This window comes from Zonotrichia leucophrys, chromosome 1 (genome assembly GCF_028769735.1).
Source record: "Zonotrichia leucophrys gambelii isolate GWCS_2022_RI chromosome 1, RI_Zleu_2.0, whole genome shotgun sequence".
Classification (NCBI taxonomy): Eukaryota; Metazoa; Chordata; class Aves; order Passeriformes; family Passerellidae; genus Zonotrichia; species Zonotrichia leucophrys.
The window spans coordinates 93,853,917-93,880,810 of NC_088169.1; the positions used below are offsets into that span (position 1 = coordinate 93,853,917).

Sequence of the window (26,894 nt, forward strand, 5' to 3'; positions counted from 1 at the left end):
ATCTGTAGAGAGATTGTGATTTATTTGTAGTTAATAAAAAATATTTAAAAAATACAGGACTTGAGCTCAGCTTCCTTTACATAACGTGCATTGACAATGCAAACCATCCTTCTTCTTTTTGCTTTTCTACCTGTAAAAGAAGAAACCAGTTGAGATTCATGTACAGTAAATTTCCCATAGACCTGTGTGTTAGAACTGTTGTCTGCCATTGGCACCATGGAGGGAGTCACACCACCTACTTCAAGCCACATCTACCTTAATAATTTCAAATTTCCCTTCTAGGGATGTATAGTTTGCTGTCAGGATAGCAAGTCCTGGACCCTAGCTCTGTTCTCCTTATCAAGCCTAATTTAGGTTATTGGTATGTCCTGATGGTTGCTTTCAAGCCTATAAACAGCTCTTATGACTGGTTTATCTGGTGTACCACTGCAGATCTCCCTGTAAAAGCATCTCACCACAGGCTATGCTTTTCTTTGCACACCAGGGGTCAGAAATATAGATTGTGGCTCTTTTTACATTTGGATTTACTCATCCTTCAGCAAGGGACTTTTGCAACAGCTAGGGAAGAGCTTGCTTGCCTCTTGACTGTGGCTCTACCACTACATCATAATCATGGCTTGAGATTCTCTGGAGCCACCAGGGAAAGACTTCCCAAGGTTTCCAGTTCTAACACACAAAGATGCCACAGCAGGAAAGGGTTACTTATAAACAACTCTATGGCAGAAAATATTGAATGTCACTAGTTCTCAGGTCTCTTCTTACCAATAATGGTCTGTAATCCAATCTGCCACTAACTGGCTGATAATAGCCTTGTGATATTTACAACAGGACAGAGCTCGCCTCCCTTCATCCATCTTACGATTATCTTTTCCCTTTTATGACAACATATTCAAATTTTCTGGCTGAAGATTTTTCAGTCTCACCTTTGGTCTTTGGCTGACAGAAGTTAATTTGGCACTTTCTGATGTTGCACTTAAAGGTTTGCTGGAGTCTCCTACAGTCCTGAAAATATTCAAAATAAGATTTAAAAAGTGAAAAATGGAAGTGACTACTAGAATATTATCTCTGATCCTGAGATAGGACTCCTCATCAGCAGTCTTCAACAACACATGTCATCTGTCCTGTGTCAGATTGCACATATTTTAAATACAAACATAGGAAGTTGTGGAAAAGCTATTAGACCTCTGTCCCACTTGCAGAATTTAATATGAAAAAGTAAGGGAAAATCCACAAAGCCAAAAACCAATGGCAATTTCTCCATTGTGTTCAATTTCTGCCACATTGGTAATTAAGATACTAAAAATATGAAATAGTAAAGGCTGAACTTTTACCTTCTTATACTGGTCATACTGGCATGGGGAACACTGTCCTCCTTGGAGCTGTCCACAGCCACTGCCATGGGAACAGACACTTCAACTGTCCTCCTTGCATTTTCTAGGTGATAAATAATTGATTCTGGTGAGAACACAGCAACATTACACAACATTAATTTTGTTTTACTCTTTTTTCCAGAGGCATTACAACCTCTTCCCAATTGCACAGACACACAGACTAGAATTAAAGCAACAGGTTAAACATCAGTCTCATACTCACTTTCTGAAAATGACTGACAATGGAAGCAGAGACTCAGAGCAACTACAGACAATGCTCACATATATAGAATGATTCTTCCATGGTTAAATTTTCTGTGTTTTTTGGCAATTACAGGCTTACAGACTTCTGATCTCTCACCTTTGCTGCTTTAAGATTTTACTTATTGTGCTGAATTTACATTAAAACAGCCAAACAAGCATTGAAAGTGTTATGAACCAACCCAGGAGTCACTGCAAAGGCACCTGCATTCAAATGCTCACATGCTGCTCCCTCCTCCCCCTTCTTCCTCTCTCCAAGTCCTTCCCCCTCTATACATCCTCTGTGGTTTCTAAGGGGAAAGGACAGGTGTCTCACACAGAGCATGTGTACATGGCCAGATGCAGTTCTGCTTGCAATGACAATAACTCCATGAAAAGATAAAGCAGCCCTGACCTCCTGCAAAGTAATCTTTTTTTACAGTTACATATGGCAGCTAATCTATGAATCTTGAACCAGCAAGTATATTCTCTAAGCTAAACTACCTCGTTACATGACTGGGAGCTCCTTTCTATTAGCACAGGCAGTAACTCAGCAAGACAGTCTGATGGAAAGACTACCCAAATGACAAAAACTGAAATGAGGTTGAGAATAGGATGACCACTCTACCATAAGTTTTAGAAGCCTGATGTGAATACTTAAGTCTTTTTCACCCAAGATTCTGCACAACAGAGGACTGATTAAAAAACCCAGTGCTGACCACCAGAGATTACCACAGAATCAATTAAGGTGAAAAATACATCAGAGATCATCAACTCCAAGCTTTGAACACCACCTTGTCAAATAGACCAAGGCACTGTCTGTGTGTCACATCCAGTCTGTCTTTAAGCACTTCCAGGGATGATGACTCTACTATCTCCCTGTGCAGTCCATTGCAATGCCTGACAACCCTTTCTGTGAAGAAGTTCCTACTACTGTCTAAATGTAGCACCTGTTCTTCAGACACAGCAAAGATCAGGTTTAACATGAAGCACAGTACTTGCAGCAGACTAATCACTAAGCTAACTTCAGCAGAGGTTTAGCTGATATGTTTTTAGCTCTCTAAAGTAAGAGGTGTTTGTACCACAAGGCATTAACAGCAAGTGTAATTCTGACCACAACCACTGATCCAGTAAGATAAGGACTCACCAAAGGAGAAAAACAGCCTGACTAGTTTTGTTCCTCCTGAAGCTGGGTACTCACCAGTGTAATTCAGGGATGGGGGTGGAACAGGAGACAGCATGGGAGGGACCATGTCAGCAGCAGCTGATTTCTGCTGGTCTATCAACTGCAACAGCTTATCCCGTGCTTCTGTACTCTGGCGATTCAGCTCCGCTATCCTTTCCTCCAAGCTCCTTGATACCATGAGATGACTCTACTTGGATAATGGGATAATTACTTCCAATGAAATATTTACAATTTTCACCCTAAAGGAGGGCATACAATGTATTTCAAGTACTTCTATGCATTTTGTTTTCAAACTGAAAGTGAATATAATTATGTAGCACTTCTGTGAAAAACCTGATTTTGGCCCTTTTACTGTCCTGTATCTAAGTCCTCAACTGATTAAACATTACAATATTTTATACTGGTCTTCCCTCAAGTAGGAAAATACAGCTATTGTCCATATAATTTGAGAAAGAAAAAATTTGGACAAGCCCCCACCCAAAAAACCTCCCCTAAACCACAAGAAAACCCCCCAAAACACCAAACCAAAACAAACCACCAAACCAAACCCAATAAACACTCAGCAATTAACTACAATTAAGAATATACATAACCACAGACACATTCAGGAGGGTGTAGGGGAACAAAAGCAGGTTTCTAGCAGCAGTGTCCTGGAACTCATCTTTAAGCCAGGTTTTGATTTCTTTGACCTCTTCCCCTCCCTGTCACTAATTACTTCCACAAAACAACACTTACTAAGAATTTGCATCACCTTGTACTACCAAATGACTAAATACTACACAGCATAACCCAAAGTGAAAGTGACAACACTCTCAGCCTACATTTAAATGAAGAAATTAAAAATCTTCAGGATCCTTAATTTAGCAGTCAACCAGCCACTGTGATAGAACAAAAGACAACAGCAAGGCAGGGATGTTTTTGTGATGTGAACTTCACTCACTGGGATCCTACTGAGTAACTGCTTAGTTGCAGGTTAATTTTTTCCACTTAAACTGAAGCCTTCAAGGTCTCTTTCCCAAAATCTTTGGCATTCTCACAGAAGAGAACTGACAGGACTGACCCAACAAGCACATACACCATGATCAAACATTTGCAAAAATGTACTTGCACTAACTTGAATCTCATCTGCCTTTGGGTCAGAGTAGCAGAGGAGAGATGACATGGTTTTAAACATGCATTTTACAAGCCTGACAAGAAGCTGTGGGCTGGTGCAGTGCTTTCACTGCTAACAGTATCCAAACTGCAAGAGCCTGGATCACATTGCAACACCACCTCTTGTTGCAGCATAACCTTACAACCTTCTTCAGAACCCATGTATAACATAGGCCCAGTATGAGAAACTGCTGCTGATCTGCTCATGGAATAATAATAAAAATAACAAATCTCCAAGCAAACAAGTAGTAAGTGACAACATGAAAGACAAAAAAGCACCAGTAAACTATGGGAAAGCAGATCATCAGAAAGGAGATCCAGCCTTCCTTTCCTGCTAAATTCTGACCTGTCCTTGTGAAGAGCCTGGACTAGGATCTGCATTTTGTGTCAGGCCTGGATGCAGACAATCACTTTTGTCTCCAGGGACACCTCTGAATTTGCTCAGCTGAGCTTTAATTAGAGCATTCTGCCGTGAGAGCTCAGCTATCTGTCCCAGAAGATCACCATTTCGAAGGAACTCTTCAGCTGTGCTGTTTTTTCCAGGGTCACCTGGGCAGGACAGATTGGTTTTCTCATGGGAACTCTCCAAGTTTTTGTCTGCAGGAGGAAGTGGTTGCCTTTGAGAGATGGGGCAGCTCTCCTCAGCTGTGCTCTGTGTCCTCAGGGAGGAAGGCAAGCTCCTTTCCTTGCACAGCTCTCTTTCAGCACACTGGGAAATGGCTGCCAGTACTACAAACACAAAATAAAGGAACAGTGAGGACAGTGACACAAGATCCTCACTGAGGAAACTAACAGTGACTTTACTTCATCAAGTTACTAATAATCAAGCAGGAATTTGAATTGTAGCATCTGGCCTGAATGGTTTTATGGTAGTGATCAAAACCACTCTATGCAATATCTTGCTGTAAGAACTCACTAGGTATTTCGTATTGCAAACAGTCTTACATTGAAATGATTTAATTCGAGATTGACAGAGTAGTCACTAAGAAGATACATTGTTTCAAATTTCTTAGCTGACAGATTAAATACTACTTCTTAGTTAGTCCTCTATTTTCCAAAATGCAGTTACCTTACCTGATAAACTAAGTTTTTGTTTCAGTTCTGATATTGGGTTATTAACAAAACTTTCAGGATACTGAAACAAAAAAATACAAGAATTTGGCATGATAATAAACTAACTACTCAGCCCCTAAAGAGGAAGCAGAGTGGCCAACAAAGCAGCCAGGTATTGTTTTGTGGTCATCATCAGCAAAGAGATAACACACCACAGAGACTCAACTACAGTTACAGCACTGCCTGCTGTACATGCTAAGCCCATCTTGATTTTTGTGACCAAAACCAGATTTTCCATGCTTCATACACCAAACAGCCCATTCCTTCACAAGCTTTAGTTTTTGCCTCTTGAGCAGAGATGAACACTTAAAAAATTACACTCAAGTGTGTTTTATGAAGCTATGAGCATAAAGAAACATTCATTAAGTTTAACATTTGTTGGGCCACTTAGCATCAGTCTTAAGAGAAGAACAATATATTTTAGAGAAATCTTGGAATACAGTTCTGCATTGCTGTTTCAAATGACAGAAGACATCTGACAGTTCTCAATAGGACTGAAACCAGACATTGCTTTTTGTAGTTCATTTCCTCCAGACTGTTTATGTACCTCCTCACAGCACAGCAGCCCACTAAGTGGCTGAACTAGATATAAACTTCCAATTGCCCAGCCAACTCCTTAAAAATCAAAACTTTTGGTTATTTTTATGACTTGGAAAAGGCTTCCAAAACAACAGCTGAAAGGGAGGAAAAAGGAGAAAAACACCAAAACCCATTCTTTACCCTCCTTCTTGCCAGCCACCATGATTCTGGCCATGGATGTAGTTATCTGCCTCTCAACAAGGGTGCTGTCCAGGGCCTGGCATGTCCAGTGGGATGCATGTGCTTTTTGTGACAACTGTAGCAGGAAACAGCTCAGTTTTCCAACCAGAGTGCTTCCTCCTGCTCACTTCAGTGAGGATAAATGAGAAACACCTTCCCTAACCACCCTGATGAACTTTCTTCCTCCCATGAACCAAAACTGAGCTATGGATACTGAGACAAGACTGAGCTACCTGGTTATCCGGCAACACAATTTCACCCAAAATTTGCTCAACCCTTTGCTGTGTATGGAATGAAACCCAATGGGAACCTGGCTCCCATAGCATCCAAAAACCCCTTTGCTGGGGGGATTGGCTCAAAGCAGGAGCACACAGCCTACAGACATCCTGTTGTGTCTGCAACATTGCAGAACCAGAGTTCCAGGCTTCAGTGGTCTCATCATTGAAGGTGATGGAGGCTGGATTACACCATCAGCAGGTGGAAATCTGAAATGATGTGCTGCAGGTCATTGACAAAGAGCTTCAGCAATCACAGATATGATAATCAAAGTGAGTACAGAATAAAATGTCTGGATTGCCACTGGCAGGAGTGCTGCCAGCAGATGGAAAACAGGAAGTGTAAAGGCTGTCCAGCAACAGGCATAGCAACAAAGGAAATGCATATCTGGGTGCAGCAGTAGGATATTCCAGCTATTGGGTCATTTGCCTAGGCATACAGATAAAAAATTTTCCATGGAAAATGCATCTTCAGAGGTAGTGTGAGATTGAAACAGTAACACACAACACAGACTCCTAAATCTACTGCAGTCAGAGAAATCTCACCATTCTGGAAATGAAACAATTCCTCACTGCTTTTCTGCTGTGGTGGGGACAACAGCACAGCTGGCTGGAAGATGTGAGCTGGGAAGCTTCCACCAGGTCTCATATCACTTGAGGCACCTGGCCCTGGGTGAAATGTGAAAGGATGTTCTTCCTGTGGAAATTTCAGCATATTTTCCCTATTGCCTACTTCAGTCCTGAGCTCAGGGTAGGTCATATCAGGTTTTGCTAAAGAAAAAGACAAAGCAGGGATAAAAGTTAAAGAAATGAACAAAACAAACCAACCAAAAATTACTTATAGTGAAATGGCAGTGTAGGAAAATATCAGTAACAACTCCTATGTTCAGACGCTGAAAAGACAGACAAGAATAGAGTATGTTCTACACCTTTCTGCTGGTGTCCAGGTGCAGAAGTCTTTCACTCAAGCAAATGATAAATCTTGACTGGCAATAAGAGCAAGAAGAACTCTTACACAAAGCCTCACAATTTCAGGACAGTGGCATGAGATCTGTTTGTAGCTCATGCATGAGACTTACAGATACATGTCTTGAACTATCTGAGCTGCATTTGGCAACATTCTCTTGAGAAATTCAACTTATGCACTTGTCCTAAACCCCCATATTATAAATTTGATGGCAACAATGCTGTTAGAAAACCATCCAAGGCTTTTTTGAGCTCTGCTGATCTTACTATCATTTAATTCAAATGAGAGGTCTCTTCAGTAAAAAAAAAAAATATTCTTCCTTTAACTAAGGAAAATAAGGAAAAGATTTGAAAATTTAGTGCTGCAGAATTGATGAATGTGAAGGTTTAGGTGTTAGGTTGGGAGTTTTTTGAGGGGTGCTTTTCTGACTGTTTGGATTTTATATTTTGGGGGTGGGTTCCTTTGGTTTGCTTTTACAAGACTTGGGTCAATCACATGAAAAGGATCTGGTATGTGACTTCTTCTGAAGAAGATAATCTTTCCAAGAAGAAAGCTTTTAGCTACAGAAAGATTCACAAAACCAACATTTAACTGTGGAATACAAGTAACTGTGAGAACTCTTGGGATTCACAAGAAGTTACTGACTTTGGGAGCAAAAGCAATACATTTAAACAACTGACCAGGAAAGACAGCTGGCAGGGAACTCAGTGTGAAAGGTGGATAACAGTCCAAGGTGAATCCTGTTTGTTTAGTTTGGCCACCCATGTGAGCTGGCTCAGCTCAGCCTGTCTCTGTGTCACACAGCACTCAGCTGGTCACTCTGCCCTCAGAGAGCCACAAACACCAAGGACACCTGACTGGCTGGCTCCCGGCCTCAGCTGCTGCTGCTCTGGCCAGCAGCGACCCCCAGCGTCTCATGGAAGAACCAACCTCAGACTGCCAGGCTGCCCAGCAACAGGGAGCTGAGATCCTGATTCTGTGGGGTTTTACTTCTTTGGGTTTCTGGGGTTCTTTTAGGAGCCTCAGAAAGAAACTGACTTTGGAATGCTACTCTCCTCCTTTGCCTGTGCTCACAGCAGAACCTATGGCCTGTGAATTTACAGAAGTGACATTCATGCTTCTGCAAGAGGAACTTGTGCAAGGAGGCATCTATCAAATACCAGATTTTCCACTACAGGGATAAACTACCCACTCCTCTTTCATCCTTCACACATTCATTGTACATACCTTGGCTGTTTGCTGGGCCTCTGCTTGCAATTCCCAAATGTTTTGAACTTTGTTCTCTTTCAGGTTCTACCAAAGGGAGGCCCTTAAATGCTTGTGTGAGACACATCAGCTTTTCATCTGTTACTGCCATGTATTGCTGAAGCTTCTTCTAAAGGAGGAAAAACAAACCATACACAGAATTACAGAAATTTGTGTTTTACCAACATAAATTAGAAAACTATATATTACAAGAAGTAGAGAGAAGAAATTTGGCCCCTTAATACTACTGCATGATCTTGCAGGATTCCAGTGAGAATTAAATATTATTGTCTCCATGTTTCTCATTTACAAATAATTTGTTTTGCCTTTCTTACTCATGACATTACTTCCTCTCTAAGGTTTCTTAATTGCATAATTCCCAAATGTAGCCATTGATCAAATCCACCTCCACTAGAACCTAAAAAAAGGAAAATGTATTATTACATCTACTCATTGCTCCAACAGTGTTAACAGTATAGAAATGTGAAGGAAGATGCCTAAACTTTTAGATGGATAAAGTAAAGGTCAGTTTCACAGAACCAGCACTTTCTCAGGCTTTGAAGTTAAATAAACAAATGACTTTCCAAATATTTCATACCCATACCTGCTACTGTAATTCTTGGGCTCCTTGCTCAATTTTATCACTTTCTTTCTGTTTATGGTTAAAAATCTCCAGAACAGAGCTCAGAATTCTAATACAACCCAATTCTAATACAGTACCTGCATAGTCATGTTTTCTTCCCTTACTTGAAGAACCTCAGCAGTCAGAGCATCAATCAGTTCTCTGTGTTCATCCAACATCTCCTTCTGCTGCTGCCTAATCATCTCTTTCTCATGCAGCTGCATTTCAGCCTAAAGATAGAGAAAAAAATTGAAAACTTACTATAAACCAATACAGACTCATTTGAAAACAGAAATGAGTCATGATGACATCATAATGTAAGAGCTCTTCCCACTATTGCTAAACTTCATTACTTTTATGACAAAATCAAATTGTCCAGCCTTGAGAACTGTCAGAGTTTGTCTTTGATCCTCCAGGACACTGTAGGGAATCCCAGACATCCTTGCTCTTCTGCCTTTACAGCTTTTACAGGATGTAACTAAAAGCATTTTCTCCTTGCACAGATACAGCTTCTTAAGTCACTGTATCTTCATGCAGGAATCAAATAATTCCAGGTGTGCTGATGCTTGTCAGGTTCCCATGCTACTTGTGCCTAATCTTTAGTTTCCCTAATTCATTAATGAAGACAAATTTGACTAAGAAAAGGAAAAGATACTTGCTTTCTAATGTTTTCCATCAGAGAGAAAAAGTTCTAGAAGGTTTCAAAAGTATGATAACCAAACAGCTCTGCATCCACATAATGTGAATGAATTAATATTTTTGAGAATAAATCACAGATACTCCACTGGAAAAAGACAAGCAGATACATCTCCCTTAAGTACATGAAAGGCAAACCATCCATTTTCTGTTTCCCTTCCAGCTGGAGAGAACAGGGATTTTTGTATTGATCCAAGTGAAGCATGCTGGCTCAGAAAATGGATAAAAAATCCTGTATCTGGCCTCTTTTGTGCTGTCTGATTTCTGAAAAGAGAAGCACTTTTACCCTGGTAGCAGTGATGGAGCTTCTGGTGCCTTAGATCATCTGGATGAGCTACTGTATCTACTAATCCTTCACAGCACTAACCTAGTCTTGGAGGAAAAGCTTGCAAGCAGCTCTGTCCTATTTATGCATAGGGAAACCATCAGGGTAACATCTATTCCTACCCCAGGCAGGATTTAGGTCTGGTATACCCTGAAAGAAGTATTTTCATCCCAGCCCACTGGCAGGTGTGGCTCTGATCATGGGAGCTTTAAGACTGCACCAGAACATGGAGCAGACAGGGAGAACAGAGCAGCAGATTCAGGGAGTATGCCCATACTCTTTGTGGGTCTGGCAAAGAAACAGCTTTCTCAGCAGAACGAGGGTGAGGAGGGAATGATTCATTCTAACACTTGGAAGGTGATCTAAAAATTAGTTTAGAAAACAAGTCAGACTTATCCATTTCCCTTTAAGAATTTCATATAGTTTTGCAAAGATTTCTTTTTCTCTAGCCTCTCCCATAGTCACTATTTCCTTCTTATAGGTGTTGGTTTGTTAATCACATAATAAAAACACTTTCATAGAAGATTCGTAATTCAAGTTTCTCCTCCTGCTTCTTAGATACAATTTTGAGAATAAATTAGGCAGCATCCTTTATTGCAATCCTTCTGATTTTCCGCAGCAAAACTGGAAGGAGAGGAAGGGAATCTCTAAAAGCTTTGAAACCTCATGGAGACTGAGTGTCTAACTGTCTAACTAAAATCAGGGCCTTTCTAAATATTCTCTGCAAAGTCATGTTCTTCAAAAGCACGGCCAGTTACAATTCAGGCACTGGAATTCTGCTAACTCTGTTGGCTAAGCAAGACAGATGGTGCAAACAAGTGCTTGATCTATGTCTGGCATCACAGGGACCAGGTTTTATGAAACACTCAAGACAAGCTGGGCTTCTTCCCAGCAAATTCTCAAATTATAATTGTAATTAAACCTCCCTGAAAAGGAGAAAAGTCATTTTAGAATATGAATGCAGTATCTATCTCAAGCAAACCTGAATACAATTAACCACATTATGCAGCTTGAGTGACTTTGTAATATTGCTTACTTAAGAATTTAAGTGGTAAATTTGTGTGTGTGACAGACAACTATGCAAACAATCAACTTCTGGAAGGATGGAATGGTAAAAAGAAAAATTATGAGAGTAGCTTTGGAAGATGTCTGAGGCTCAGGAATAACTCATTTCTGTAGAAAATTTAAAGACAATCTAAATAGGATTATAACTGCAATTACATTTATAACACAAACTAGATGCTATTAAATTGATGCATTCCTAATAAACAGAAAACATTCTACTGAAATTCTAAGATCCTTCCTTATAACTGCCAAAGAACCAAATTTGATTCTCTGCTTTGGTATTACAATTTTAACAAAAACCAAGCATTATTAACATTTTTTTAAAACATAAGACTTTCTCAGCTGAAGTCCATCTTCTGATGGCAGCTGCTTTTCTCTCTTGGATTGATTATTTACTATTTGCTTCCAGGACTTAATCAAAGTAAATTCCTCCATACAGATTAAATACAAAGTAACACAAGGATTAAGTTATTATACATCTGGAAAGAGAAAAAAATGTAGAATTTTAAAATAAGATGGGTTTCCCCCTTTCAATTATTATACACTCCAAAAAGGAACCAAAATAAGAGAGTTCCACATGTCACATAGACCAAATCATCTGTGAGGCACTACAGCCTCTTGATAGCTCTGGGATACAGATGGATTGGAACACACTTTTTCCCCCCCTTTTCTCTTTTAAAAAAAGCTTCTATATGGCACACAGGTGATCTTCTGTATGAAATTCCATTAATTCCCAGCTGTGCATTGTTATAGTGAGCACTTCAGGTCATTCTTGCTTAAGGTAAAGTTTCTGTTCTGGATAGTAAAAGAGGACTAAGGAATCCCTCAAGGAAAATAGGGGATTTGCCACTGCTCTGGTGACAACAGCATCATCTTTGGCAAAGAAGGCAAAGGAAGAAAATAAATTTGCAAACAATGCTGTAGTTACTACCCTGCTACAACTCTGAGTATATGTAAATAACAAATTTTAAATTATTTCAATTGGTATTTTCTGTCCTTCGACACTGAGAGACTTTCACTGCAGTCAACTCCTCCATTTTCACTAGGGATACCAATTCCTAACCAACCAGTGCCTGACAAACCAAAACTCTTAAACTCCCAATTGCATGCAAACCTAGTAATAAGCAATGATAATCAGAGTTCAATGTAAAATGCTTGGTAGCCAGAAAAGACCAAAGTTCCCATCTGTGAAATAACTTCACACCCTTCTTCATTCACTCTCCAGGAGCAGTTCTGAGTCTCTCACCTCTTTGAGGTAGCGCATCAAGCGACAGAGAGCGTTCACCAGGGACAGAGTAAACCCAGACAGGCCCTCACTTCTCTCTTTCTTTGGCACCTCACGACCTGTACATCGCTCATATTCCTCCAGTTCATGCTCTACTTCCTGGATCATGTGGCTGAGAACATCTAGGCTGGATTTGCTGTCCCTCTGAAGGTCAGTCTGCATTAAATTAGCTGGAGAATCACCCCTCTTTTGTCTTGCAGAGTTCTGTTCAGCTTGCTTTCTTTTCACTGAAGGGGAAGAAAAAGGGGTCACTGGAATTTCAATTTGTATAGAGATCTTCACAGTACCAATGAAATTGCATTGTTTATTGAAGTAAATCAAAGGAAACGCCCTCTCTTGCCATAAGATGAAACAGACCATCAAAGAATGTCCCCTAGTTATTCCAGCTATTTTCAGATCCTAAAAACCACATTTTTTGCTGCCACAGTAGTATCTCTCAAGGACAACTGATTGTTGCTTTTATCTTGGATACACCTGTTTGTACTTTTCTCCTTTCCAGCTAAATGCATGGAAATAGTTTGCTAATGAAAAACATCAGCTGCTTTCTCATACTCAATAAGCAACTCTCCTTTTATGCTACAGCTTGCAACTGATGCCAGTCCCCTCATACAAACACACAGGATATGGGGACTGAAATGGATCCTTAACCTGTGCAGCACACAACACAAATCTGGATCAAAATTAGATAAGTCCTGCACAGGAGAGGGCTCCATGGGCAGCAAGGTGATGGGCAGCCTCCAAGGGCTGTTTTTATGGTTCCCAACTTCCCTGGACTCGGTTTTGCCAATGAACGTGCAGAACACAGGGAAATACACCAGACAAGGAGCTGTGGAACACCCAGCTCAGATATGCTCAGGCCTCAAGGACCCCCTCACCAAACTTTGGTATTAGCCCTGCAATGACTTCCAAAAATCCCTTCCAACCCACATTTTCTGACATTAAGGATCTTGGAAAAAGGGTGTTTCATTTTTAGAAGTACTTAACTCTTTGCTGCAATTTGCTTTTGTTTCCTTGAGTTTGGGTTCAGCACTTGTCTCACAGTGTCAATGGAGTCTACAGACTCTTTTCATCTTCATTCTGAAGTCTTGAATGAGTTCTCTTGATTACACTGGTAGCATTGAGGGCTGATTTAAACACAAAACAAAGAAAAAAAAAAGTACATGTGAAATATTTCAGGCATGTCCTTAACAGCAGTATGTTCTAGAGTAATTTTATGATAAGAGCTGGCTTTTTAGTCTGAAAATACATCTGAGCCAAATTAGCATACATTTCTGTCTCAGACCCCACCCAGGAAAGGAACTCCAGACAGGATCTGTGAACAGCTCAGCAACCTTGCTGTGATTTGGCAAACCCAACCTGACTGGTCCAATGAAGGGGAAACAGTTGCTGGAGTCCGAGGCACATTTGATTCCTGTGATAAGGTGGTTTTTCTCACACCCTTTTCAGCCCACAATGGAGAATTCACCAAGGAATTTTCTTTTCTCAACAACCGAAGCAGCCTACATTCAAAACAAGAATAACAGTGAATTGTAACAGGACAATGGCATGATTCCACATTATCTGTCTTGACAGAGCTCCTAAAATTATCTGCAATTGCTCAGGTGAGTTCTCTGCTCACTTTCATTCCCAGTCTCAATGTTACAACAAAGTCTTTCCCTGGAATTCTGAGATCAGGAAAAGAGGGCAAAGGGAAACAGAAGAACTAACTGAACTCTACCCATTCACCACCCTTTTAACTTCATCTGTTTCCAGTGTCAAGCAGGCAGAAACATGAATGAATGTATTTGTACTGACCTGTCAGAACTGATCCTGGATTTGAAACCCAAAACATCATGGTGTCCATCTTCTGATAATGCTTCTTCCTCCTCCTCTTCATTAAGAGCCTTCTCAAGAGACAACAAAGAAAACAAAACAGAATTCAGAAGAAGTTAAAGACCAATGTAAAGAAATTGTTTCAAGAAAAAACCCAAGAACATTTGTTTTAGTCTTCCCCTCCCAAACATGCTTAAAATAAAAATATCACACAGAAAAAAAAAAAAACCAACCAAATCCACACCCATTTGTAGGAAGTTCTGGGGGATTTTAGTTCCTAAGAAACACTGATACTGACAATTGCCTCTGAAAATAACACAGCAAGTGACCAATTCAATAACCAATATTTTCTTTGTATGATTTATATTAAATATGAAAATCCATGCAAACTAGAGGATAAACTAAAAGCTGTTAAGGCTGTTAACAGAGACACAACAGGCAAAATACAGAAAAGCAACCTGAATCCATACAGTTTGTAACATTTCAGTCATTTGACATTACAAGCTAAATAACTTCATAATGAGATCTGCAAAATTACATTTATAGTCTGTGTGTAAAATGCAACCAGAACAAAATACAATCCTATGTACTACATCTATAGCTAAATGCAAAAAACCAAATTTGGAATTAGGGTTCCTCAAACTACCAAGTTCCTGAGCTGCTGGGTAGGTTTCACCAGATAGCCTTTAACTGTGATTTTCATAGGCACGTAAGAAGTCACAGAAGCTTGGCACACAATCAGTACATGCTCCTTTTAAAAATTTCAGCTTATCTTGCAGCATGCATCCAGTGACACAGCTTACAAAGACGCTGTAGTTAACTCCTCACATTAAAAAAATGGCAAAAGAAACGCCACACCAAAATACCTAACACAGAAGTACCACAACTCAAATTACAGATATTTTTGCAAGATAGTAGGAAATGGAAGTAGAGAACCGTGGGAACATGACACCATCACTTTTGCTCCCAACAGCCTGTTTGGTCTCCATCAGAGGGAAGTTTTCTGGGAGCACCACATGCCTGTTATCAAACACCAGTGAGCATTCCTGCTACAATATGTTATTAAAAGAAAACAGAGCCCAAAGGCAAACTAAATTAAATTTGAAACAATTTAAAAATTGTTTACAACAAATCTGAATAAATGCAAAATAATGCAAAGTATTAAAAGTAAAACTTGTAGGAGTCATCAAGGCTGTGGAGTGAACTGGGATGCAAATAGCTGTGTCCCCATATATGCAGACATAATTGGTAAATCAGAGACATATTCTGAAATATGGCAATTAGTTAAGTGACACCAAAAGTTCTTCTCTTAGACTGTAACCACATTGTACTCGTTCTGAGAATTCCAAAATATAAAAGGGAGGGCATGCTTATGTGAGGAGACATAATGGTATTTGTTTCTCATATCTGAGAGTTAAATCAAAAAATCACAATTCCCAGAGTCTTACAAAAGAAACTCACCTCTGTTTGATCTGGTCTTCTATGAATGTTATCAACAAAAACCAATTTAGTTCTGCTTGGAAATTCTTATCTTTGCATAATCTTATTTTGTGCAAACAAAAGAGCCACAGGATGTGTATGCATGGAACAAAATATACATTACCTGGGAATCCATGACAGATTCATTGAGGATGGAAAGCTGACTGGGAGGATGACTTTTTTGTACAATGGGTCCTTGAGATGATTCTAGGTCACAGTTAGGAGCCATTGTTACATTAGGAAAACCTAGAGGAATTAACACAGGGAAGAACACAGAGGACTTGGTCTGTACTTATGTTGCAGGATTATGTACTGAAAATCAAGCTCCTGTACTTCACAAAAAAGGGATCACAGGGATGTCACTTTAAATAACCACCAAGGACTGACAATAGGGTTAATTTAATACACTGGGCCACATACTCAGCTTTTGTCCTTCCCACCTGCAGAAGCAGCTTGCAGGATCAAAGTCCCAGCAACAAAAGAGAATGGCAGCCTAAAGAGAAAACCCCCTAGGTTTAAGATTTGCTAAACAGACAATCCTGCCTTCAGCAGCACAAGGATCCAAAGGCCAAATTAAGAAAAGGAAAAGCTGATATTGCTGATAAATCTTCAGCCATATCCCAGAGCAAAGAGTCAGCTCAGGCAGCAATGAAAATCAGAACCATTGCAGCAGCTCAAACTGCTGCTCTGCACAGGCCAGTAGCTTGGCTGTGCAATGGTGAGCAGGGAGGTGTTTCAGAGCACATGTGAAACTCCACAGTGGACCAACACAGTGGAATAACCAGCCATCAGTCACTCTCCCCTGCCATGGGAGGTGATAGCCTCACCTGTGTTTCATCCAACAGGAACAGGATCAATCACACCACGTTAGACAATGAGATGAAAGCAGTTAAAAAGAGCACTTTGCAAAGCAAGACTACTCACAGAAAGCAAGGAGATCTCTTAAATGTGCTGCCAATAGAGATGAGATGTGCTACCTGTTCGTGTGCGAGGAGCATCCTCAAGCAAGTCCTTTGCCCCAGCCACAGCCTGACCAGATCGCTCCAATACATCTTGCAAATGGTACTGATCAGACAGGATCTGAAAGTACAGTGCAAAAGGAAACTTTACATTGAGCAGACTGATCCTTTCCTTTTTTTTCCCCTGGTATTGTTTCTCTAAACAGTTACCAAGACAACAGCCAACAAAAGAACATTTGCAAAGTTGGTATTGCACAATTAGACCCTAAATAAGATATATCAGAACACCATACTTCATTCAGACTAACTAGAATTCATACTGTTTTTCTGCAAAATTAAACAGTTATTGCTTCTCAGGCCCCCATCAGCACTGACTCTCTTTAGAACAAATCCTTTGACTCCCTCTTCTCCTTCCAGCCTGACACAAGAAGCTGGGTATTTACAACATGCTCATCAAAAAAAAAAAAAAAGACATTTACAGCAATTTAAAAAAAAAGAAAGCATTCCTCAAATAATTTGATCTCAATGTTAAGTCATAGAACACTTACCTACATCTGACACCCAAAACATGTACTATTTGATGATATTCAAACCAATTCAAGCAGACTTGCTTCACTCAGTCTTGCCTCCTGAAAATCCTACCTAAAAGTTAAGCCACATACCACCCAAAGTTCCAACAGAGGTAAACACAGCTGACAACACCTGGCATCAGAAGACATTTTGGGAATCTCCAGAAGATACAGCTTCTGTATTCAAATTTTCTTTCCCAAAGTCTGTCCCTAGTATATGAAGTCCATCACAACAGGTTCCTCCTAAGGAAGGACGTTTTGGAGTGCAAAGCAAGAGGCATCCATTTACCATGAGCCAAATGGAGCTGCCTGGGGATGGGGATTTGTGAGCAGAACACAATTTAGAGCTCCTCACTGATGCCTGGCTTCATTCAAAAGCTGGAAATTGAAAACCAGTAAAATTATATCCCACAACCTGGGGAGAAAGCAGATATTCTTAAACACCTGAGAGGAGATATGCAAGTGACCTCCTTCACCAAACTGATCCAGAGACTGTGAGCACTTCAGAAGACCTCACACAAAAGGCTCATGTATGCTCTCCTACTCAAAATTTGAAAACTGACCGACAATTTTTGCTCCTCCAGGAATCATGAGAAACTGTTTTTAAATTGTTTCACAGTACTCTATGCTGTCATTTCCACAGAGTTCTGTTCAATGTCCATTGGTAATTTTGCTGGCTTACATTTAGCCTCATACAAAAAATTCTAGGCAATGGCATTTTGCTTGTTTCTCCTCAACCCCCTCTTTTACTGCATGCTTTGTTATGTCACAAAGCATCCCTATGTATCTGAGTTTCCATGTTTTCTAGTCTTTTGAGCTTGCATTGCACTGCAGTAAATTAGACTTCTCATAATAATTTAGCAAGTCAGTGAATATTCACCTTTCAAGCACTTCACATATCTCCTTTTCCAGACACCTGTTCAATTTTCACATCTGATACAAACTAAATCTAGTGTTTTCCATTAAGCCATTTGACATATAAACAATGCAGGTTCTTAGATAAAGTTATTATACCAGACCGGCAGAAGAAAAAAAAAATAGAACAGAAAAAGTTTATAGGATTCATTTTCTGAAGGTAATTTAAATTAGAGTGGTGTGTATAATCAGACAAAAATTATCCTGATTAGCTTGTTTTTACCCTCCTCACTAGGAGTTTTTTTGGCATCAGCAGGTTCCTAAGCTCTTCCCTCCTGCTGAACACGTTATGAACATTTTTAGAGCATTGCTCCCAAGGCAGATTAGCTCACATTTGCTTGTGATGAGAAGAAAAGGTGGTATCATCTTATAACCCCTTTAGGCCCATTTACATGGACAAATTCACTGAGCAGTGTGCTTTGTCCCAGTTTAGTATCACCTACAAATTTCATTAAAAATCACCCTCCCTCCTGGCTTCAGCTTGTTATCAAAGCAAATAAACAGGACTCATCCTAAAATCTCTCCACTACAGTAATTCATTTACCTCTACTTTTTGGTGCAATGCACTAACATTATTTCAAAAATAAGTTGCTACAAGACCAATCTGTGTGATACCTACAAATTCAGAGTCCTAAGTTTCAGAGTAAACTCATTATCTTTTCATTCACATTTTTATGCAGATGATTCCCCAGAATATTAAAATTTTGCTTATCTATTTTGTAACTCTTTAGTGGGATCTGTCTGTTCAACACACAGCTATATGAGAAACAACACTAATAGCAGCACCTTCCTAGCTTTTGTCTTTTGCAGTTGAGCAGGATTCCAGAGGCTTAGAAAGTTACACTCACAGAACTAAAAGATCACCAAGGTAACAGAGACAAGGAAACAATTCTCAGTGGTTGTGCTCTGCTGGAAGACACAGTGTCTCCACAGTAACTCTGAACAACAGGACCTGGCAAATAACAAGATTTAAGTTAGGGAGAAGTGAAAATGGTAACTCTATCTATTTTGTTATTCTGCTTTGGTTTTGTTTCTGTGTTTCTATCTGTTTCATCGTGCTTGGCATAATTTCCTTTTGTCTTCCTTTTCACTGATTCAGAAGTAAACACAGAGTAAACTGAATAAAGTAATCTCTTAACTATAAAGGGGAAAACCACTCAGGAGGATGTGAGATTTGTAGTACATTTTCATTAGAAACAGTAACAAATATAGAAGACTATTTCCTTAACATGAGTTTCACATCTGCAAAAGAATGAACTCACATAATAGGTAGCCCAGCCAAATATTATAAAATATGGTCTAATTTACCTTTTCTGACACATAACTTATTTCTGCATGGAAGTATTATTGAAACTAGGCTGCATTAGGGAAAGTCATGTAGAAATTCACAGTGTTTTTTGAATATTTTGCTGAAATATGCTTGGCAGAAAAGTACCAAAGTAACAAAAGCCCAAGTCTGAGGCTTAATTAGCAAAACAGCCATAATACAAAAAATTCTACTGTGATTGCAGAGAAATGGGTCAAGTAGAAAACTAGGTGGTGATCTTCAATTCTAAGTACTTCCATTTGTTTGTCTATGCTTGAATGTTCTCAGAGATCAGAAAGAGACCTCTGAAAAATTACAAAAGACAAAACAATGAAGATTGTGATGGTTAGTCCGCTGCACATTTACAGAACTAGCAGATCATGCTTATTTTGACTGCTAAGTGAACACTTCATCATCATTCTTTACCAGCATGAACAATTCTCAGTGAGTACAGAGGTCTGAAAGCCAATTTTCAGATAAGTTTTTGTAACACACAGCAAGAAGTGACCTGCCATGTGAAAAAGGAGATCTACCACCACTTTTCAGTGACAGCCACTCTCTGTTAACTAGGCTTAGGTTTACTGCTACAGTTCAATATTCAAAAGCAAATTCCATAACATATTTACAGTCAGAGTGCTTTAGAATGCTGAGAACAAACTTCTCAATCCTCTCATGACAAGCTTGGCAGCCATAGCTCACCAATCTTTGTCATGTCAATTTTCCTTCCTTAACAACTTCTTGCCTCACCTTTTCAGCCCCCTTGGCACTGCACTTTCTCTGTTTAAATAAACAATGTCCCTCCCTGATAGAGAAATGTTCATGTTTGCATCAAAGAAAAATGCCAGACATGAGGAAGAAAAGGCAAGCTGGCAATAAGAATACACATACTTTTTACAACAGTTGAACTCTGCAAACAGTTCCTGTTCAGATGAAAAGAGGCCTGCAGAGTTACAGAGGGCACAGCCAAGCAACCTGGGTCAAATGTGCAATTCCATGTAACAGCTGGATTGTCAGAGTCTACTCCAACCACTGCATGTGTGCAGCACACACAGCCTGTGCACCTATGAAATCAAGTTACCCAACAAGAGGAGCAATTTTGGCTTCCATGTGCACAAGCAGATTTCCAGGAGTGCTGCAGATCACCTGCAGCAGGCTGCAAGTGCAAATTCAGCTCTCACCTCACGCATCAGAGCCAATTTCCTTTTCTCAAAGGAATCCACATCCAGTTGCCTTTGCTTCTTCCATTTTCTGTTCAGTGCTTTCTCTTGGAGTTCCAGATGTGCCAATGCTTTGTTTTTTGATTTGTGTATTTCACGGCGACGGAGCTACAGAAACATAAATCATTTCAAAAACCAATCTTAAGCAAAATTTGCTAATGAGTTCTTCTTGATTTTATCATTCATGCACTGGACATTATTTATGTTAACTTCACACTAGTGCCAATGACAACCTCATAAACATCTACAAGTGCAAAATGCCATCAGTATTGCCATCCCAATCCCACCCAAATTTAAAGCAGTTCCAAATGTGAATGGGAAAAGGCTCAATTTCTGTCTGCCCTACACCACTGACTTGGCAAGAGTTTCCTCAGCTGTAAAGGGAGGCAAAACCCAAATACTAGCACCTCTAAAGTGCATTAAAAGACAAAATGCATTTTCCTGATTTAACATTGTCAGTCACGAGACATAGTGTCTCCCTTCTTCTAAAATTAGATTATATATAAATTATATAGTTTAAATACAAATTAAAGAAATTACATGTGTGAGGTGCTTGCTAAAGTCTCAAGAAGCTATCAAGGCAAATAGTTGTGGAATGAAGTCTTTGCTACTGTGACCACCTGTCCTGACAAACCTGTCAAAACTTACAATAATAGTTCATACTGCCTCTTCCATCCTGGTAATCAGTGCTATCAAGAAAATGCAAATACACATCTAAATTCATGTAAATACAATGTAACTGAATAAATGTAAATACACATGATCTGTTTATTGCAAAAAACTCACATACTTTGCAATCAGCAGGTCACTCAGTATAAAGAAATTGTGTTAAATTGTTTCAATGAAAATTGAGTATTTTCAGAATTAGAGAGACTCCTCGGACAAAGCACATCTTTCAGCCCTTCTCAGCAGAGGTAAGACCTTCAACTAATCCACTAACCCCTCATGTATTTATGCTTTTAATGCTTTTATGATGGCACACAATTTACTGAAATAAAAATTGCAGCTATTGCTTCCCAGTGGGAACAGGAAACTGAAGAACACCAACTGCTGGACCTGGGGATGCTCAGTATCATAAACAAAAAACGAGCACTAAAGAGACATCATGTTCAGAAGCTTGAAAAAGAGATTAAACATTGGCAGAAAACATTCCCATAAGCATGGTAAGCACTTCTCATGTCAGACAACCAGCTAAACGTCCTTGCCACAGGGACAGAGCAGTGAGTGCTATTAAACTTACAATATCCTCAGGAGTTGCACGGTGCACTGTCAAATCATGGACGGTACTCTGCGAACAGGAACCAGGGAACACGTCAAAAGTCGTAACTGAGGGCAAACTCTTTTTTTTAAGTTTTATTTACCCCATAAACAACTTTTAAACTGCAGTATAACTAGACTAACACTATACTACTGTGCACTTTCATGGCGCTGCAGAGCGTTCTACCCTCGGCGAGGCGGCCGCCAGAAGCGAGACCTGCACCAAAGCTGAGGGCGTTCTTTCCCCAGGAGACGCAGCAGGCCTGGTCTCCGCCAGGGCCAAGGAAGCCCGAGGGGCCGTGTCCCCGGGCACACGCCGTGTCTGCCCGCCCCAACCCGCACACAGCCCGGGCGTTTCCACGGCGCAGCCCCTCCTGAGGGCGGCGGCTCCCCCAGCCGTGGGCACGGAGGCTCCGGGGCCTTTTTGCCAGCGGAAGCCGCCCGGCAGCGGGGAGCACTTACATCCCAGTCCCGCCGGGCTGCTGCCGCCTTTCTGGGGCCCTTCCTGCCGGCGGTGCGGGGCCGCGGCCCGCGGAGCAGCGACATCGCGGCCGCGGGAAGGGGCGGGAGAGACGCCGCCGACGGCACCGGCTTTACTCGGCCCGCCCTGAGGGGAGGGGCGGAGCGCGGCCTCCTCCGCCCGCCTCTTCCTCCTCCTCCTCCCTGCTTTTCCAACCCCGGGCCGCGGTCCTGCTGCAGGAATAGCAACTCAGCTCCTGCGCCCCTCGGGCTTTCCGTGAGGAAGCAGCCTCTGCCCCCGCCCTCCCTCAGGGCTGCAGGGGACACCCCCGCCCCCGCCATCTCCCTTAAGTGGAGCCTTGGCCGCTCCAGCCCACTCGGCGGGAGCTGCTCCTGGCGTTGTCACTCACCTTCTGTCTCGCCTCACCTTAATTTTTCTACTCGTTCACTTCTCTGATTGTCTCTCCTCGCTGCAAATACCCTCCAAAGATATCTCTCAGTGTCCCTCTGAGGAAGTCTTGGAATTTTCCCCGTGTGAAAATGTATTTCAGATGCTGTGACAGGTGGTTCAGAGCAGAATGTCACACGAGCCGTGAAATTAAGGTGATACGAAATTAAAGAATGGCCCTTGTTTAAATTTAACAAACAGATTTCATTAGCTGTGCCACTGAAGAAGGGTGTACCTCGGTAGCCACAAGGAATTTGTGGTTTCTGTAAAGCAACTGGTGGTTCTGAAATGAGTCATTGAGCTTACAGATGGGTGCAACATATTCCCTACAGATTTACCCCAGAATGTGCCACAGATCCTCCACTTCCCTCCACACAGGTGAAGATATGATGTAATTACTCCAAAAGGCTACACTTAACATTTTGTATTACAGTATGAACATAATATTTTGTTTGTGGGAGCTGGATAGTGAAGGCATAAGGTTTATCAGCTTTTCATTCAAAACTTTTGCCATTTCACCAAGATTTCCTGGTGCTTAGGGTGCCCATCAATGCAATTCTGCCTTTACCAGCATCACTGTAAAAAGATTCATGTGAAGGGGCAGATAGTAGTGGTTAGTGTATTGAGGGAAAGAATTGTATTGCATGTGATACAAAAAGAAGGTGGAAATCACAAGGGGAGTAAAAAGCATTTGAGAAATACTTTCAGCAATTGCCTATTATGAAGTGTGACAAATGTGGAGGTTGCACCTCGAAACCTTCAGTTTCCATCTAGAACTCAACATAGGTACCACATGCACCTGCAAGTGATCAGAGTACAGCCTGTGGGAAGAGAAATCCATGTGAAGCAATTCATTAATCTGTGTTGGTCTGAAAATTTGGAAGCCAAAAGCATAAATCAAGGGAACATTTGGATTTCTCTCTTCACATGGCTTTAAATTGTCTGGAAGAACAAGGCCTACTGAATAAAAAAAGCAATAAAGGCGTAATTACATCATCACATCATCTATTTTGAAACCTCTTGAACCTCTCTGCTATTATTAATTACAATCAAATACAAAAGTTGAATACCTAATACAAGCAAATATGATACAAGCCAGAGACAACTCTCATTCGAGCAGCGTATTCTCAGACACTTTGCCCACGTATAAGAAATCTTTAAAGCCTGTCTACATTTCACTTCTCATTATTCTTCACACTACATTTTCAGCAGAGTCTGAAAATGTGGCATTATCTCTGCAGAAGCTAGCTGAGCATCTACAGCATCTAACTTGCAGAGGAGCTTACATAAGACAGAGACTACATATGCAAACAGTAATTTTAAATCATCAGGTTTCCAAACAATTTGGTTTGTTATACATTTTTGCTATTTCCCTTTCTTAGTTAGTATGATTTAGGGAATTCCTTTGTAATATACTCTATCCTGGATATTTTTGCAGCCATGGTTACCAGGGGAAATGTAGTTTCTTTACTGGTTTGGGGGTGGGGTTTTTTTTGTTATTTTGTTCCCAACAGCAATGAGATTTTCTGCTTTTGCACTATTGAGGGAAAAAAAAAAACAACAAAAAACTCAAAACCACACTGTTGTGAGCCTCTCATCCAGCACAGTTCCTTCTTCCCTTGAGACACTCACAACCCTAGGCTTTATTTATACTGGAAAATAGGTCCTTTTACGAGATACATGCCCTCCTCACAGCCAGAGACAAGGGCCCCAAGATCATCATCCCCTTTTTTGGAGATTTGGCACCCTGAGCTCATAGGCAGCCTAGAAACAGCCCAGCTGAGAGCTGCCCCTCTTCCCTCCGGTGACTTTGGCATCAGGGCTGTGGGGAGGCTTCAGTGAGAGCTCTTTTCCCCCTCACAAGGCAGCTGCATTTCAGGTGAGGCTGTGGTCCTTGACTCTGCTGGAGCTACAGCTGTGTGGCAGCCCTGTCTGTATCCCTTTGTCCCTGCTGTCCCTGTTCCTGGCCAGTCCTCAGGTCTGCTGGGGATGTGCCTGCTGCTGATGGGACTGTGTCTGTCCCTGACTGCCATCACCAGACCTGAGTCACTAACTGCATTGACCTCAGACCTGTCCCATTGCTATTGACTTGTCCACCAGTCTGGACTCTGTTGATTCCATACCCAGGCCTGTCCTGCTTGTTTTGCTCAGGGATGGAGCCCTGGCTGGTGAGCTCCCTGCTCTGCCCCTCTCTCCCCTCTCTGTGTTGTGGCACTTGGATTCCTGTCCCATAGGGAGCATCTGCCCCTTGCTGGATCCTGACGCCAGAGAACTTTGGCATACACAAGAAAAGATCACTTCCACTGCCTCAGCCCCATGGTGTATCTGGATGAGAATGCTGCCTCTTAGAGGGATTGGTTCTTTCTTCCAAAGTACATGCTGCCCTTCAAGAGCAACATCCAGGTGTAATGAAAAGGGAAAATGGGCTACTCATCTTTATCAAAGGGTCTGAGTGAAGTGTTGTATGTCAGCCAGCCTCCATTTGTTATCTGGAAAAGTAATGAAACGAGCTGTTTGGCAATCAGTGTGTGAGCAACTAAATAACAGTAAAGTGATGAGCAGCAGGCACTCTGCATTTGTCCAGAACAAATCATGTCAAACAAACCTAATTTATTTCTTTCTCGAGATAGCTGATTATTAAGTGCTGAAAGGAATAGGTGAAATATGTTTTGACTCCGTAGGGCTTTTGACATTGTCTCAAATACCACTCTCATAAAGGCAAATTTGCCTCAGATGGTATTAACATGAGAAGAGTGTGTGATTAAAAAGCAATTCCCAAACTGGTGCAGTGGATATTTTCCCATCAGTGGGAAGGTATATCATACAAAGAGATCTGATCTGTCTGCTAGGGTTGTTTACTTTCATTAGCAACTTGAATGATGACGAGTTGACCTTTGACTTCAAACTTCTGCAAATAACACCAAGTCAAGCTGTATCATACCTTGGAGGCAAAGATTTGAACAAAGGTTTACCACTGCTAAATCACAGAAAGAGCCTCAAAATAGTGAGATGAAGTTAAGATAAGAACAATGTATGACACTTAGAAAACTTGAATTCTCCAATTAAAAATGAGGGAAAATGTGTAGTTTTTGGTAAGATACCATAATGTACATCTAATCAGGGAAATTGAAGAGTAACATAACTCTGCATTGGAAAATGTGGACTATATGAGGAGCCACTTTTTTGCCACGAAACCAACACAACTAGAGAGGGACAATGAATTGATATCCCAATCTGGAATATGCATCACACCAAATGACACAAAAACTATTTGCAGCTGCCACAGCTTCCTTGGCTGGCAGAACACCATCTTTGGCCCATCAGTCACATTGCTCTGAGGAACCAGGCCTGCCTTTACCTCCTCCTGTTGCCTGAAGTCTCCTCTCTGGAAGAAGATGAGTTTCCTGGTGTGCTCCCTCTATGTACATGCTAGAGGGCTGCTGGCCCTGGCAGAGGGAGCTGTGCATCAGCAGAGAGCAGTGGTGAGGGAAGAGCTGTAGGCTCAGGAGCCTTGGACTCTGCAGGGTGGGGAGGGGAGGCCACAAGCCTCCCAGTGCCACCACAGTTTGAAGTCTCCCAGGACAGGTCATGTCACCTCCTGTTAAGAGGCAAGATAGAGTCATAAACTCTCTTTGTCTGCAGAGCATGATGTTCCAGGCTGAAAGACAAAATCTTTGTGTTGGGTTCTCCATCTTCCAGCAGGCCGCAAGTGGTTTATTTTACTCCTAATGATACTTCTTGGGACTCTGACAAAAGGCAGGGTGACTTGAACCCTGCTTCAAGACGAACAGAACTGACACAATTGTTTCCTTTTTTTCTCTTGGCAGAAATCACACAAGGGCCCGGAGATCAAAATGGCAGCACAAGGCATGCTGGCTCGTTTTGCTGAGCTTTGCAACTTTTCCTCCAAAGACAACAAGTGATCCCCCAGGAAATCTCTCAGCCTTGAAAACAAAATCTGCAACTTGTGTAAAGCTTCTGGGGCTAGAGTCGCTGCAGTTGGAGACTGCAGGCTGACTTTATAAAACTGTGGCTCCTGAAAGTTTATCCTTAGGCTGAAAAACCCTTCCAATTGCTTTATAAGCAACACTCCATTTTCTCTGACTTTAAAGTGCATCCCTATACCATGGGATCTGACACATTTCCTAGGTGTGTTTTCAACAGAAGACCATA

At 41.1% G+C, this 26,894-nt stretch overlaps 1 protein-coding gene across 1 annotated transcript; it reads right to left on the reverse strand.

Moving 5' to 3' along the window:
* Position 1: 1 nt before the first annotated feature.
* Positions 2–22,467, reverse strand: SPICE1 (spindle and centriole associated protein 1). Its single transcript, XM_064722839.1, is given in 18 exon segments — positions 2–130; positions 924–1,002; positions 1,332–1,434; positions 2,812–2,983; positions 4,295–4,677; positions 6,642–6,866; positions 8,290–8,437; positions 9,028–9,159; positions 12,262–12,527; positions 13,285–13,365; positions 13,368–13,424; positions 13,657–13,799; positions 14,095–14,183; positions 15,716–15,837; positions 16,569–16,671; positions 20,519–20,665; positions 21,798–21,845; positions 22,277–22,467. Coding segments are annotated over 18 exon segments (2,436 nt in total). The 5' UTR covers positions 22,361–22,467; the 3' UTR covers positions 2–76.
* Between the last annotated feature and the right edge of the window lie 4,427 nt (positions 22,468–26,894).